At 34.6% G+C, this 13,782-nt stretch overlaps 1 protein-coding gene across 7 annotated transcripts in view; it reads left to right on the top strand.

Moving 5' to 3' along the window:
* LOC102511863 (serine/threonine-protein kinase Sgk3) overlaps positions 1-13,782 on the top strand; it is a 117,691-nt gene that overhangs the window by 90,370 nt on the left and 13,539 nt on the right. For all 7 annotated transcript variants that reach the window (XM_032470110.1, XM_006193742.2, XM_014566897.2 and 4 more), the window contains 6 exons: positions 794-869; positions 3,405-3,492; positions 8,233-8,282; positions 10,608-10,665; positions 12,554-12,637; positions 12,749-12,880. In XM_032470110.1, the coding sequence (XP_032326001.1) occupies positions 794-869; positions 3,405-3,492; positions 8,233-8,282; positions 10,608-10,665; positions 12,554-12,637; positions 12,749-12,880 (488 nt within the window). The remainder of the gene's footprint in view (positions 1-793; positions 870-3,404; positions 3,493-8,232; positions 8,283-10,607; positions 10,666-12,553; positions 12,638-12,748; positions 12,881-13,782) is intronic.

Genomic DNA, 13,782 nt, shown 5'->3' with positions numbered 1-13,782 from the left:
CTTTTTGGTAGCTTTGAAAAAACAAGATTATCTTTATTACTGAAAAATAAAATTATAAAGTAACAAAAACAATTTGAGTTAAATAAGGGATGGGCCATATGAAATTTGGAGACTGTGAATGCTAGAATGTATAATCATTTGTATTTTATTTATTCATTCACAAACATCAGTTAAGTACCTTCCAAGACTAAGCTAAGAGCTAAATAAAGGCATGATCCTTGCCTTCAACAGCCTATATAGAAACCACTTTAATTTTCCAATTTTAATCTTTGCTAATTGAAGAGAAATAGGTTTATACAAAATAAAAACCTACTTTTAGCAATGGAGTTGGTAATACTCAACCAGTTACTCACCATTCCCAGTTGCAAGGATTTCAGTATTTCTTGGGTGTTTGTTTGTTTGTTTAGTTGGTATGGTTTTTCAGTCACCTGTGTCATTGTGTTCATTTTTATTCATTACCGAGTAGTACATGAGGAATTGGACAAAGCAAAGTGTCTCTCCAAGTTTTGCACTGAGTCTGTTCAGAACCTAAAATAGGCATTTTGTGGGAGAGTTTTCTTTTGGGGAAATATGTTATCTGCTTTATTTTAATTTTGCAATCATCGTATTTATAGATTTAAAAATACGTATTTGTAAGTATTTATTCCTTAGTGTATATCAAGAAACATGAATTAAGAAATAGCTTCTTAATCTAAATTCACTGTCTTATGCTTGTCTGTTCTTCTATAGCTGTACTGGTCATAATTACATAGTCTGATATAAGTAATCCTAATAGCATCGTCTCTCTTAACAGATTTTATTAAGCAAAGAAGAGCAGGACTGAATGAATTCATTCAGAACTTAGTTAGGCATCCAGAGCTTTACAACCAGTAAGTATTTTCATTGTGTTCTAAAGAAGCACTGAAACCAAACCCAAGCTACTGATACAGATTTTATACATTCTGTGGAATGTTATTGTGCTATAAATTTTGTGAAATCTTCCTCAAGCATTCCCTCTGGTATTCTTAATCTTCTTTTCCCTCCAACAACTCAAGGCTCTAGTTGTTTTCTTTCTTCCTCTGGTACTTGCATTTGTTTCGCAGATTAAACTTGAAAAGGAATTTGCACGGTTAAAACATACTGCTAATTATTTGATGTTACACTTATTCATGCATTCAGAAAGCATTTCATAAGTAACTGCTGTGTGCATTGGGAATAAAAAGAGACATGAGTGTCACTCCTACCTTCCAGAGGCACAGGCTGCCAGATTAGTGGGAGAAACAGACACATAAACAAGCAATTAAAGCAAAGAAAGTTTTATGATAAAAATTAGAAGACAACAGAGAAAATGTGGCCAGCTTTTCTAGGGGGAGGTCAAGGAAGGCTTCCTGGGCCTTAGAGGATGTGCAGTCCTTCCAGAAAAAAGTTAGAGAGAGCCTTCCAGGCGAGGGGAGCAGTACATGGAACAGTGTCTACGGAGAGCCTGCAACATTCAGGATGCTTCACAGTATTAATTCAGTATTAACATTTCATGGTGACTGGAACACAGGGTGGGTTTTCAGAAAGGAGATGAGGCTGAAGGGCTTGGCAAGGACCAGTCACACATGCTACTTCTTGTTTAACCTGGGGTCAGCATTCTCTTGTCCCAGACAAGGCGCCCCCATCCTTCTCAACACAGCCTTATCTAGGCAGCCACTTAATGTAAAGGCGCTTCCCTAGCTGTGTGTGTGTGTGTGTGTGTATGTGTTCATCATAACGATTGTGACTTGAATAGGCATTTGGATTGTTTCCACTTTTTGGCTGTTATGAATAATGCTGCTATGAACATATCTGTATGAGTTTTTGTGTGAACAGATGTTTTTATTTCTTTTGGGTATATACGTAGCAGTGGAATTGCTGGGTCATACAGTTATTATGTTCAACTTTTCGAGGAACTGGCTAACTTTTCCTCAGTGGCTCTACCATTTTACATTCCCACCAGCCCCTACCCCTTTTAAAAATTATTTTTCATCTGTCTGAATTTCTTGTAGTGAATGTATATTATTTGTATTTAATTATTAAGAACAGTTTAGGAAATCTTGCTGTTTGCAACAACATGGATGGACACTGAGGGCATGTGCTAAGTGAAATAAGTCAGAGAAAGATACATGCTGCCTGAACTCACTTATATGTGCAATCTTAAAAAAAACGAAATTCACAGTCATGGATACAGAGAACAGATTGGTGATTGCCAGAGGTGGGAGTAGGCGAAATGGGTGAAGGTGGTCAAAATGTATAAACTTTCAGGTATGAAATAAATAAATCATGGGATGTAATGTACCGCATGGTGGCTGTATTGCATATTTGGAAGTTGCTAAGAGTAGATTAAAACTTCTCATCATACACTATGTGTGATGTTGGATGTTAACTGGACTTGTTGTGTTGATCATTTCACAATATATACAAATATAGAAGCATTATGTTGCACACCTGAAACTAATAATGTTATATATCAATTATAGCAAAACTTTAAAAAAAAAAAAAAAAAAGAACAGTTGATAGGAGGTACCTCAGAGGTAGAGATTTAACCATTCCTCAGGATTGTCATTAGTCCTTGCAAGGCCCCTTGTTATTTTAGTCCGTTTTTATCTCCTCATCCCCACTGTTGATGCCCACTTCAACAGGTTTGTTATGTCTTTGGATATCTGTTTATCAACGTTGCTTTGTGTCCGTGAGTGTTTAATATATGCACATAAATGGCGCTGTGCTGTGGTTCCTTTTTCTGACTGCTGACTGGTACTCTGTGCAGGCAGTTGCCATAGCTTGCTTACTCATTTCCCTCGTGGGAGATGCTGTTTTGCTTCTGATTCACAACGGTAGAGAATGCTGCAATGAGTATCCTAGTTACATGTCTTTCACTGAACCTGTACATAATTTTTCCTGTGGTTTATTCTGAGAGCTAGAATTTCTGGCCCCAGGGAAAAATGCATACTCAGTTTAGCCAAATATTGCCAAATTGCTTTTCAGAAAAGTTGCCTCATTTTACATCCTCACCAGCAATACATGAGGGTGTTCCTTTCCTCTGTATCCCTACCAACTTTGGGTATCATGTGTCTTTCTAAATGTTGCTGGCTAATGGACATGAAGGGATCTCTTATTGTTGTTTTAATTTGTGTTTTTCTGATTACTAGTGAAGTTAGGCATCTTCTTAATTTTCCTTACCATTTGGGTTTTCTCTTCTATGAACTAACTGTTTATGCCTTTGTCCATTTGTTTATTGGATTCCCATTTTTTAAAAGTTAATTTGTTTATTCCTTTTATAATAGTGATCACTAATGGATTTGTTTGGCTCTCACTGTAAATGCTACTATAATTTTATTTTCATGTTAAAAGGGAGAAAAACTGTAGAAATGCAAAGTCATAATAAAGTTAATTTTTGTTTTTAGTCCAGATGTCAGAGCATTCCTTCAAATGGACAGTCCAAAACATCAGTCAGATCCATCTGAAGATGAGGATGAAAGAAGTACTCAGAAGGTAGTAAGAGGAATTGTATTTTTTAACAGAAAAAAAATACCATTCCCCAAAGATGAAATTATTGCCACCTTTAGGACGTGTACTTCAAACAAAGTAACTTCATCCACTGTAGATTGTCTACTGTGTAGGGGACATAAAAACAAATGTGTACACCTCTTACTGATCACTGTTTCTTATAAAATTTATAAAATGAGTACTTTTTATAGTAAAAAGTAATACATGTTAATTAAAGAAAGTTTTGAAAATAGTAAGTTAAAAGTATTACCCATATTATCAACAAACAGACCTAATAACTATTAACATTTTAGTGAGTTTCTTCTAATCTTCTGTTAATGTATGGGAATTCTTAAAGTTATCTAATTTTAATTATAAGTATATGAAGTTTTCTGTTCTACTCTGTTCACTTTACATATTACCTTTTGATCATCATATATCTTCATCATCATCACCACACTTGAAACTATTGTTTTGAGTGTTGGCCAACAGGAAAGGCCTTTTCAATCAGAATACTGCATACCTCTTCCTCTGCGTTGCCAGGTTTTATCTGTAGAGCAATCAATACACATGTGCTGCTTGGCATCAGCTTTTATTGCTGTAGTCATATGCACATAATCAAAATGCATTCTGAAAAAAGAACAGGATATTCTTATTCTTTAAATTATTTATAATAAATAAATATAATAATCATGCCTTATTATGAATTTATTTTCTACATTTACTTTAGAAAATTATGTGGGAATGGTAAATTACAATAATTTAACTCAAAGGATTATTATGTAGCATTTAAAAGTATAATTACAAATGTTGTATAAATATGGTAATACCTTTATAATTCAAAACTGATTAATACCAGGGGTGGGAGGTGTATGCAGTGGTAGAGGGCATGCTTGGCATGTGCGAGATCCTGGGTTCAATCCCCAGTGCCTCCGTTAAGGGAAAGAAAAACCTGATTAATACTATTGTTAAGTATATACATGAAAATAAGATGTACATTTTTGTCTTCATAATAATGTCTTTTAATTTTGTAATGGTTCTGTTTTTGTGATTTAAAAGATAGTGTCTTGAGTTGAAACGTTACTGTCCCACAGCTAAGATCTTCATTTGAAAAACAGACATGACTACTGGAAAGTAGTCATTTTTCTCTGATGCTCTGAGTCTCAGTTAAGAGAACAGGTTTAACTTTTACATCTGAGACATGGTTGTTCCTAGGATGATGTAAAAGGATATTTTAATTTCATATCTGTGCAGCTGGTCACAAGAGAAACAGGAAGCTAGGAAAATGTGTAACAAATCAAGCATAAGAAGAATAATGTCTATGTAAAAAAAGCTCATACAAATGGATTTTTGAAAAGAATGATATTTAAGACCCCAGTAGATGAAAGAAAAAGGGACATGGAGAAATATTTTTAGTAAACAAACATATGGGAAAATGTTAACCTTGATGCCAGTAGCAAACAAAAGTTTTAAATAAGAGGTATTTTCTCTATCATACTAACAAAAATGTAAAGTAAACTAAATACACCAGGACCAATAAGGGTAAGATAAAATGGGCATCCTTGGATATTACTAGTGTTATAATTTTATGTAACTCTTTTGGAAAGCAATTTGGCAACATGTATCAAACATGAAAATAATTCATGTCACTTAGGAGTTGATGCAAATGAAATGATCCTTCGCACAGAAAAAAAAGATGTTTGTTTTAGAGTGATTTGTAATGAAAAGTTAGAATCAGTTTAAATATTCATCAATCAAATAGTGATTGTTCCTATATACTGTGCATTTAAAAAATATTTATAAAGATGGTAAGTTTTGACATACTTTCAAATGAAATCAGAGTATAACATTTTTATGCAAATTAACAGTGTGATAACAGTCAGTTTTTAGAAGTTACATAAAGACTGTATGAAAGTACTATAAATATTTATAAAATCATCTGTTGGTAAAGTTATGAATTTTTTAAAACATCTTCCTAATACTTTCCATATTTTCCAAGTAAGAGTATATATTTTTTAATTGAAAAAGATGAAACTATTCAAAAACTATTTTAAAGAGTAAAATTTACATGACCATGATTTTCCAGGTTTCGTTTGTTAACCACGTTGAGAGTATGTAGGTTTAGTTCATTTAAAAGACTGTCTTGCCTTGCTGTAGGAGCATGCTTTTTGAAGAAAGAACCAGACTGAGAAATTCCTGGGTTCTGGCTCCTGTTCTGCCATTGTTGACTCTAGATCTAAATTTTCTTTCTTCTTTCATCCATAAAATTTGGAACTTGGACTAGGATCTTTTGCAGTTTTAAAATACTGATGAAAAGAATCTCTTTAAAAAAGGGAAAGAGCCACATTTGTCTTACGATTTTAACTATTGATTAATTTATTTTATTTTTTAATTAAAATTTCTCTGAAATACATCACTGTTATTTTTTTACTAATTTTTTCTTCCAGTTTTAATGAGATATAATTGACAGACAGCATGAAATGAGGACCACAATAATTTAGTGAACATCCATCATCTCATATAGATACAAAATTAAATAAATAGAAAAAACTTTTTTTCCCTTCTGATGAGAACTCTTAGGATTACTCTGTTAACTGCTTTCATATATAACATACAGCAATGTGAGCTGTTTGTCATGTGGTACATTACATCCCCAGTACTTATCTTGTAACTCGAAGTTTGTGTCTTTTGACTGCCTTCATCCAATTTCTTTGCCCACCCTCCTTCCCAATTATAACTATTTATTAAGGACTTCCAAATGGGTAATTAAATGAATTTTATAGCTGGAAAATATCTTGGATGGCATCTGGACGTCTTTATTTATATAAAGAAAAACAGGGGCCAAGAGAAGTCAAGAAATGTAACTCTCTTGATTAGTTTTCATTCTGTTAAGAAATTATACCTCACCCTCAGCTTAGTGATTAGATGTAATCTTTAAAAATAATAGGTAGAGGAAAATGTTATCTAATTATATATCCCAGTAATTTTCATTATTATTTCAGAAACATGCTCCATTAGAAAAACCATTGCCAGATAATAAAGTCTCATTACATATTAATGGATTTGGGCGGCAGGTCATCCTTGGTATTATTTAATCCACTTTTATTTAATTCGCTTCCCTTATCTTACTTTCGGAAAAATTCACTGAATGGAAAAATGACCCAGTTCTCTGCACATTCATTAAAAGAATAAATGTATTGAAATTATAACTTAGTTTATGTTATCAGATTGTATGGAATACTGTAATATTTAAACATAATCATGGTGTATGTAAGTCAAATCATTGTACTGTACACCTTAAACTTACACAGCGCTGTTAGGTCAATCATATCCCAGTAAAACTTGGAGGGCAGGGGAGATTACTTCATGTTAAAATTATGACACAACAGAGCAAATCTCATCTAGTGAACCAGTCTTGAGCTAGACTGTTAACATTTGCTTGTATTTCTGTCTTCTGGGAATTGAAAGTTTATCACATGAAGATTTTCCATGTAAAGGTATCAGTAAGAAATACATTTTATTTGTCACTAAAAAGCTGGTGGCAGCATTGTTATTTCATAAGAAACATGCTTCAAGTCGTTTGCCCTTTATTTTATAAAATAACCTGTATTCTGGAGATTGTCAGTTTCAAATGAATTTAAGTGGGAATACATATGACGTGTCTCTAATAAGAAATTGCTTAGATAAAATTTGTTGATTCTGGTTAACTTAAAGAGAACTTTTTAAGTTTATTTCACAGCTATAGCTTATATGAAGTATAATCATGTAGGGCTGTAGTTAACTAAAAGTATGCCCATTTGAAACATCTCTAACTGATTTAATTCCCTGAATATATAAATAGAATTTCATAGTGAATTTATGTGAAGCAGAATTCACTTACACTTGGCCTTTGTGAAAAGTGCTCACTGTAAAAGAATCACTAGATTAATCTTTTGGGTCTTTGAGTTAAGTTTCTAGCTAATTATTAGTGAACCAGAATCTCTTATCAGTTAAACTGCTTTTTGGCATACTAGGTGAGTAAAGATGTTCTTCTACGTTAACTGTAGCATAAAGAAAAGCCTGTCTAAAATTTTGACACTACTACAATGGTAGGAATAGAAAGAAAAGTGCTCTTGGCTTTTTGTATTTGCTTTAGAGATAATTTTACCTCCCCTCAAATTAGAACTTTAATTCACCATTTGCAGTTTTTCATCATCTTATCACTTCCTATCTTAAATAAGCTGTTATTTAATAATTTAAAAAACAAAAGCTCTTTTTAACCAATTTTTTAAATGTAAAAATAATCCCTCTTAGTTAATTATTATTTTTTTTAATTTTATTTACTTATTCGGAGGGGGGTAATTAGGTTTATTTATTTATGTTTCAAGGAGGTACTGGGAATTGAACCCAAGACCTTGTGCATGCTAAGCATGCACTCTACCACTTGAGCTATACCCTCCCCCTTAATCCCTCTTAAATTGTTTCATTTGTCCACCTCTTCCAAGGAGCTTTCCCCAATTTATTTTATTCATTTGCCAACTTTGAGCTTGGTTTCTTCCTTACCTTTTTTCTTAACAACTGCTCTTGAAACTTATCGTTAAAATAATTATGTTTATATTGTGTATCTTTGCAAATACACTTTAAGTTTCTTTAACATGGCATATGTCTTTCGTACAGTTATCTGTATTTTATTTTAGAAATATGCATTGACTGATAACTTTTGACACTCTAGTAAGATTGTTAAAAATTTTTTTTCCATCCCAACAGCTACATTCTACCTCACAGAACATCAACCTGGGACCATCTGGAAATCCTCAGTAGGTTTAATTTGTTTCAACCAATCTAACTGGATTTGGGGAAGATCTTTTTTGCGAATGTGCAGATGTACGTAATTATACCAGTTTCACTGGAAGCCTGTGAAATATAACTGTAGTTACAGTGAATATAGTGCTGTGACATGCTTCCTGGTTTACTGTTATAGCTTCTCTTTGTTTTAGTAGAGCTCTGAGGAGTTTTTAGTTGGCAGATTATTAATTGGGTTCTGCTATTTTGCCATTGTCACTTTCAGGGGGTGGGGGCGGGATGTAAACTCGGTAGACCGTATTTCCCAGGGGCCATAAGACTTGGTAGGTACTTGGGAAGTTCCCTGGCAGAAGCATCCGTGCAAGCCTCACTGATATTCTTGCAATACTCACTGTCATTGGTACAACCCTAGTTGTTAGCCAACTTGTTCCAGAGGAGTCTTTATGGACATTAGCATACTAAAGGCTATTAAACTTTCTTTATCCAGTTTCTCCTATAGTCCTCTACTTACTTGAGCACAGGGGAGACATTTGGAGGAACCAGGAGTGGCCAATGTAGACTTCATCTTAAGTGTCCACTCCAGCAATTCCCTAGACTACAAAGAGATTCCAAGGCCACTTCTTGGCTCAGTTTGAGGAGTTTCCTGGCAGATGAATGATGTCTGCGATGGGTTGGAGGAGGAGTGTAGTGAGGCTGTCCTTTCTTGTCATTATCCTTACAGGCTTATCAGATTAATCCTGAAGTACTCTCTCTTATCCCAGGACACTATGCTTCCGTCACCCTTTTGGTCCACTTAGAGAATGAGTATAGATAGATAGGAGAAATGGAGGAGGAAACTAAAGAATCATTAGCAAGATAGGAAGAAAACCAGGAATGTGGTGTCACAAAAGAAGGTGAAGAAAGGAAGTCAGTAACTCTGTTGACATTGCTGATGGGGTAGGTAAGATGAAGCCTGAGAATTGACTGTTGGATTTGATAAGTCATTGGTGGCCTTTATGAGCAGTTTCAGTGGTGTGGTGGGTCCAAGACTGACAGGAAAGGGTTCAAGAGAGAACTCGAAGAGAGGACAGCAGGTGTGGACAGTGAGTTTTAGACAACTTATTTGAGGGGTTTTGCTGAGAAGGAAAGGAAGGAAATGGGATGGTAACTGGATGAAGAAGTTTGATTTTGAGCATCTTTTCTGTCACATAGCATTGGCTTTGTCAGGCAGCACGAATGGAAATTTGCTTTCAATTAGGGTTCATCGCCAACAGTTAAAGTGTGGCCTTGGACATGGCCTCAGTTGACACGTTTACTATATTTGAGGGATTTGCATGTTCTCTCACAATGGAATTTGTTCAGTAAAAATTATTTCAGTATTTCAGCATATTGTTAAAGAACAAAATAACTAGTCCAAAGAGCAGGTTCTTGAAGAAGAAAAACATCTAAGCTTAGTTAACTATTTATCTCCTTAATCCTGACCTGTTATTATTTAACCTGGACCCAGTGTTACTCTCATGTTTGAGTTGACTGTTTCTTTCATTAATGAATTGAAGGGAATTTTAAATCTAAGTGGAATCATTGCATTCTCCCTAGTACAACTTAGGAGTTCATACTGTGTTGAAGGAAACAGCTCTTTTGGCTGCTTTAGTCCAGCTTTCTGCTGCCACGGGCTTTTGCCAACGTATAACCAATGCTGTTTTCACCTGAAGTTCATATGAAAAAAAAGCAACCTTAGTATTCCTTCTGCCTTCTCTATTCCTGGCTTTTCTACATTATCATCTATGAAAATAAGCTGAGAGTTCTCTTCTTTAATGTACAAGTGATATGTGTGCAAAGCACTGTGATGACTTTTTTCTCCATCAGAAGTTTTTCTTAGTGACTTTACTAGGTATTCCAGCCGGTAACTTCCTTTTCAGAAGAACTTAACAGACTAGATAGCCTTTGGAATATATCACTAATTTATATAATTATTCATTTTCCTCATCAACAACATTGGTGAAGTTTATGGTTAATAAAAGTGATTTGCTAGGCTGAGTTCAAAATAATAGATGATCAGTCGATAGAGATATCCTTTTCTCCCAAAGAGACTATTATTGAAGTCCTTCTTAAGCCAGACTTAACAAGGCTTAAATAAAGTGATAAAATGTCTTATCTAATCAGAAAGTAGATATTATTACAATTCATTATTACCTATTTTACATTAAAGGTGAGATACTACCAGAGTGAAAGCTGGAGTTACCATGCTGAAGGGTGCCCAACATTTACCTATTAAAGAATGAGGTGCTAAAAAATGTTTAAAAGTTAATGTCTTTCCAGTTTCTAGGAGGCTCATTCTTGTCATTGTTCATTTATTTCAGTGCTAAACCAACAGACTTTGATTTCTTAAAAGTTATTGGAAAAGGCAGCTTTGGCAAGGTAAGAGTGTTTTTATTTTCTCATTCAGTAAGTACTTTAAAGAATGCTTGCTTTTAATATGTGAGTCCACGGGGCTCGTTGGTGTGCAGCATATGGAGTTAAGATGCTTTCTCTAACTTCAAAGTACTGACAGAATGATTAGAGATAGAAGGCATCTACTCTTGATTCTAACATGAAACTTACTTGTTTGACAAGTATCTGTTGAGCACCTATTGCCAAGCACCGTTCTGGGCCCTGGTTGGATGATTTTGAACAAAAATGATGGGGTTACTGCTTTTGTGATGTTTACAGCCTAGTAGGGGAAATAGTCAATTAAGATTATGCAGTCAAGTAAATATAATTACACGTAGTAATGGAGCTATGAAGGGAATGACGAGTAGGCTGAAGTGACAGGGAAATAGGCAGTGGGGGAAAATTTCTGCTTAGATGAATTGGTCAGGGATGGTTTCTTTGAAGAGGTGCTATTTAAGTTGAGGCCAGAAAGACAAAAATGAGCAGCTGTGTAAACAGCAGTTGGAGGAAAAAAAGAGAGATTTGAAGACCCTGTCTCTCTTCGTACGATGAATGTCAGGTGAATCACATAGCCTGACAAGGTGGCCATACCAAGGAAGAAGAATCCCGGAGGCCAGAAGCATCATAGATGGAGTTGTCAGAATCATCAAATTTATTTAAGTTCTTTTTTTGCATTATACTTCAATCTGTAGAAAAAATAAATATGTATGTGTTTAATCATAGTGTACTATATTCACAGCTTTCAGTATCTAGATCTAGTTTGTTTTCTGAGTTCCCTAGAGACCAGAAACTGTGCTCATAAAATTAAACCCATGTGTGTTCATTAATTCAGCAAATATATATTTATCACCTGCTACATGCTGGGCATTGTGCTTATATAAGCAATGGAAAATTAGAAATGGATCTTGCTCTCAAAATGCTCACAGTCTGTTGGAATGTTAGAGACGGTCAGTTGTTAAAATGAAAAAGCATTATCTTTTGGAAACTTCATGTTTAGATCTAGAGTCTAGTAGGAATTGGTTCTTGTATATAATGTGAGGCATTGAGTCATGAATTAATTTTTTTCCCATCGATTTTCAACTGATCCCACACAATTTATTGAAAAGACTGTTCTTTCCCCACTGCTCTTCCTTTCATCATATATCCAGTGTCCAAATATTCATGAGTTTGTTTCTAGATTTTATATTTTGTTTCATTAGTCTGTTGTCTGTCCTTGCACTAGGACCACATTGTCTTGAAAATGTAGCTTGATACCCAACAGAGCAAGTCTTCCCTCCCTGTTCCTCTTCCAAGAGACTGTTCGTAGCCCTTTGCATATCAGTTTAAATTTTAGAATTAGCGTGTCATGTCCCACAATTGGATTTTAATTGAGATTGCATTGAATCTGTAGGTCAATTTGGGGAGAATTGTCATCTTAACAGTATTGAGTCTTCCAATCCAATCCATGCATTTTGATCACTTAGAAACCATTTTCTTCTTTTTTTATATAGCCATGACATTTATAGCCTCAGTATTTTCTAAAGACACTTTGTAGGACTCAGGGCTGGCACATACATGTGTGCGCACGCATATACAAAGTTTTCAAGCAGTATAGATTTTGACATAATTTAGTAAAAACCTCAAACATCAGCACATTAACTGACAAAGAAGTGATGCCTGGCCATTTAAATCATTGGCATTTTGGGGGGTTTATTAAAGTAGCTAAGGAAAAGGGGAATTGTAGTAATTTTAATTTTTAAAACAAAAGCATGACATTATTTAGATCCCTTGTGAACTTTATTTTTACAAAATTGGAGTGCTAACTTATTGATAAGTGAATTATTCCTATCAAAATATTGAAATTTCTGATAGTATGCACAATCTTCAACTATAATAGGTTCTTCTTGCAAAACGGAAACTGGATGGAAAATTCTATGCTGTCAAAGTGTTACAGAAAAAAGTCGTTCTCAACAGAAAAGAGGTAAAATAAAATAGTTTTGTTTTTTCTAAACCCATTTTCTCAATTATAAGAATTGTTTTCTGGTGTAAAGTACAAGTTGATCTTTACCCCCCCCCCCTTTTTTTTTAACAGCAAAAACACATTATGGCTGAACGTAATGTGCTCTTGAAAAATGTGAAACATCCATTTTTGGTTGGATTACATTATTCTTTCCAAACAACTGAAAAGCTTTATTTTGTTCTGGATTTTGTTAATGGAGGGGAGGTGAGTTTTATAATTAGTTTTCTAATATTGATAATGTTTAGAAAAAAAATAGAGTCGAGTCGAAGTTTTGCTTATCAGTTTTGGAAGGAAAGCCCAGCATAAACAGCTCTTTGTTGATTAACAACAGTATTTAAGGCACTGACTAATCAGCACAAAGCAGGATGCAGAGAAGTGAGACACAAGGCTCTTTTCCTAAGCAGCTTACTTAGGGTTTGGTGGGACGGTTCGTAAAAGAACCTTTTATGAAGCTACAGACTTCATGGGTAGTTGTGTCACTGAGCTATCTGGCAAGAATATATACTGAAACTTTAGAATAAAACTTCTTTTATAACTTTTGATAATTGTTTCAGTAGTTGTGTATAAATATTATTCTAGCCTGTCATTTTCCAAAATGTGCAAACTATTAATCAGATGAGATGATCCTGTAATAAAGGGTTCTGTGGTGAAGCCAGTTTGGAAAATGTTGCATGTTACATCCCCTTGGGGATTAACAGTATATGCTTCTTGGTGATTTGCAGTATGTTTCAGCATGTTAAAGACTTTGAGAAATTATGCCCTAAACAAAGCCAGAATTTATTTAAAAAAATTTTTTTTTTTTTTACCACACAGCCTCCTTTTGGTTTGAACCAAATCTATTAACAATATTCCCCAGAATGCTAAATCAGAGGGATACTGAAATACATTTTGGGAAATGATGCTTGTTATGATAATCATTCCCGTAATAGCTAACATGCATTGAGTATACGTACGTGCCCAGCACTGTGCCTCTTCACATGTATTATTTTAACTTCACAACAAAGAAACTGAGGCCCAGAGAAGCTAGGTAACTTGCTCAAGTCATGTGGGTTAGTAAGTACAGAGCGAGGAACTGAACCCAGACAGTCGGACTCCAGGATTGAGGC

The sequence above is a fragment of the Camelus ferus genome, chromosome 29 (assembly GCF_009834535.1).
Source record: "Camelus ferus isolate YT-003-E chromosome 29, BCGSAC_Cfer_1.0, whole genome shotgun sequence".
Taxonomy (NCBI): domain Eukaryota; kingdom Metazoa; phylum Chordata; class Mammalia; order Artiodactyla; family Camelidae; genus Camelus; species Camelus ferus.
This window is presented reverse-complemented; position numbering and strand designations above follow the sequence as displayed.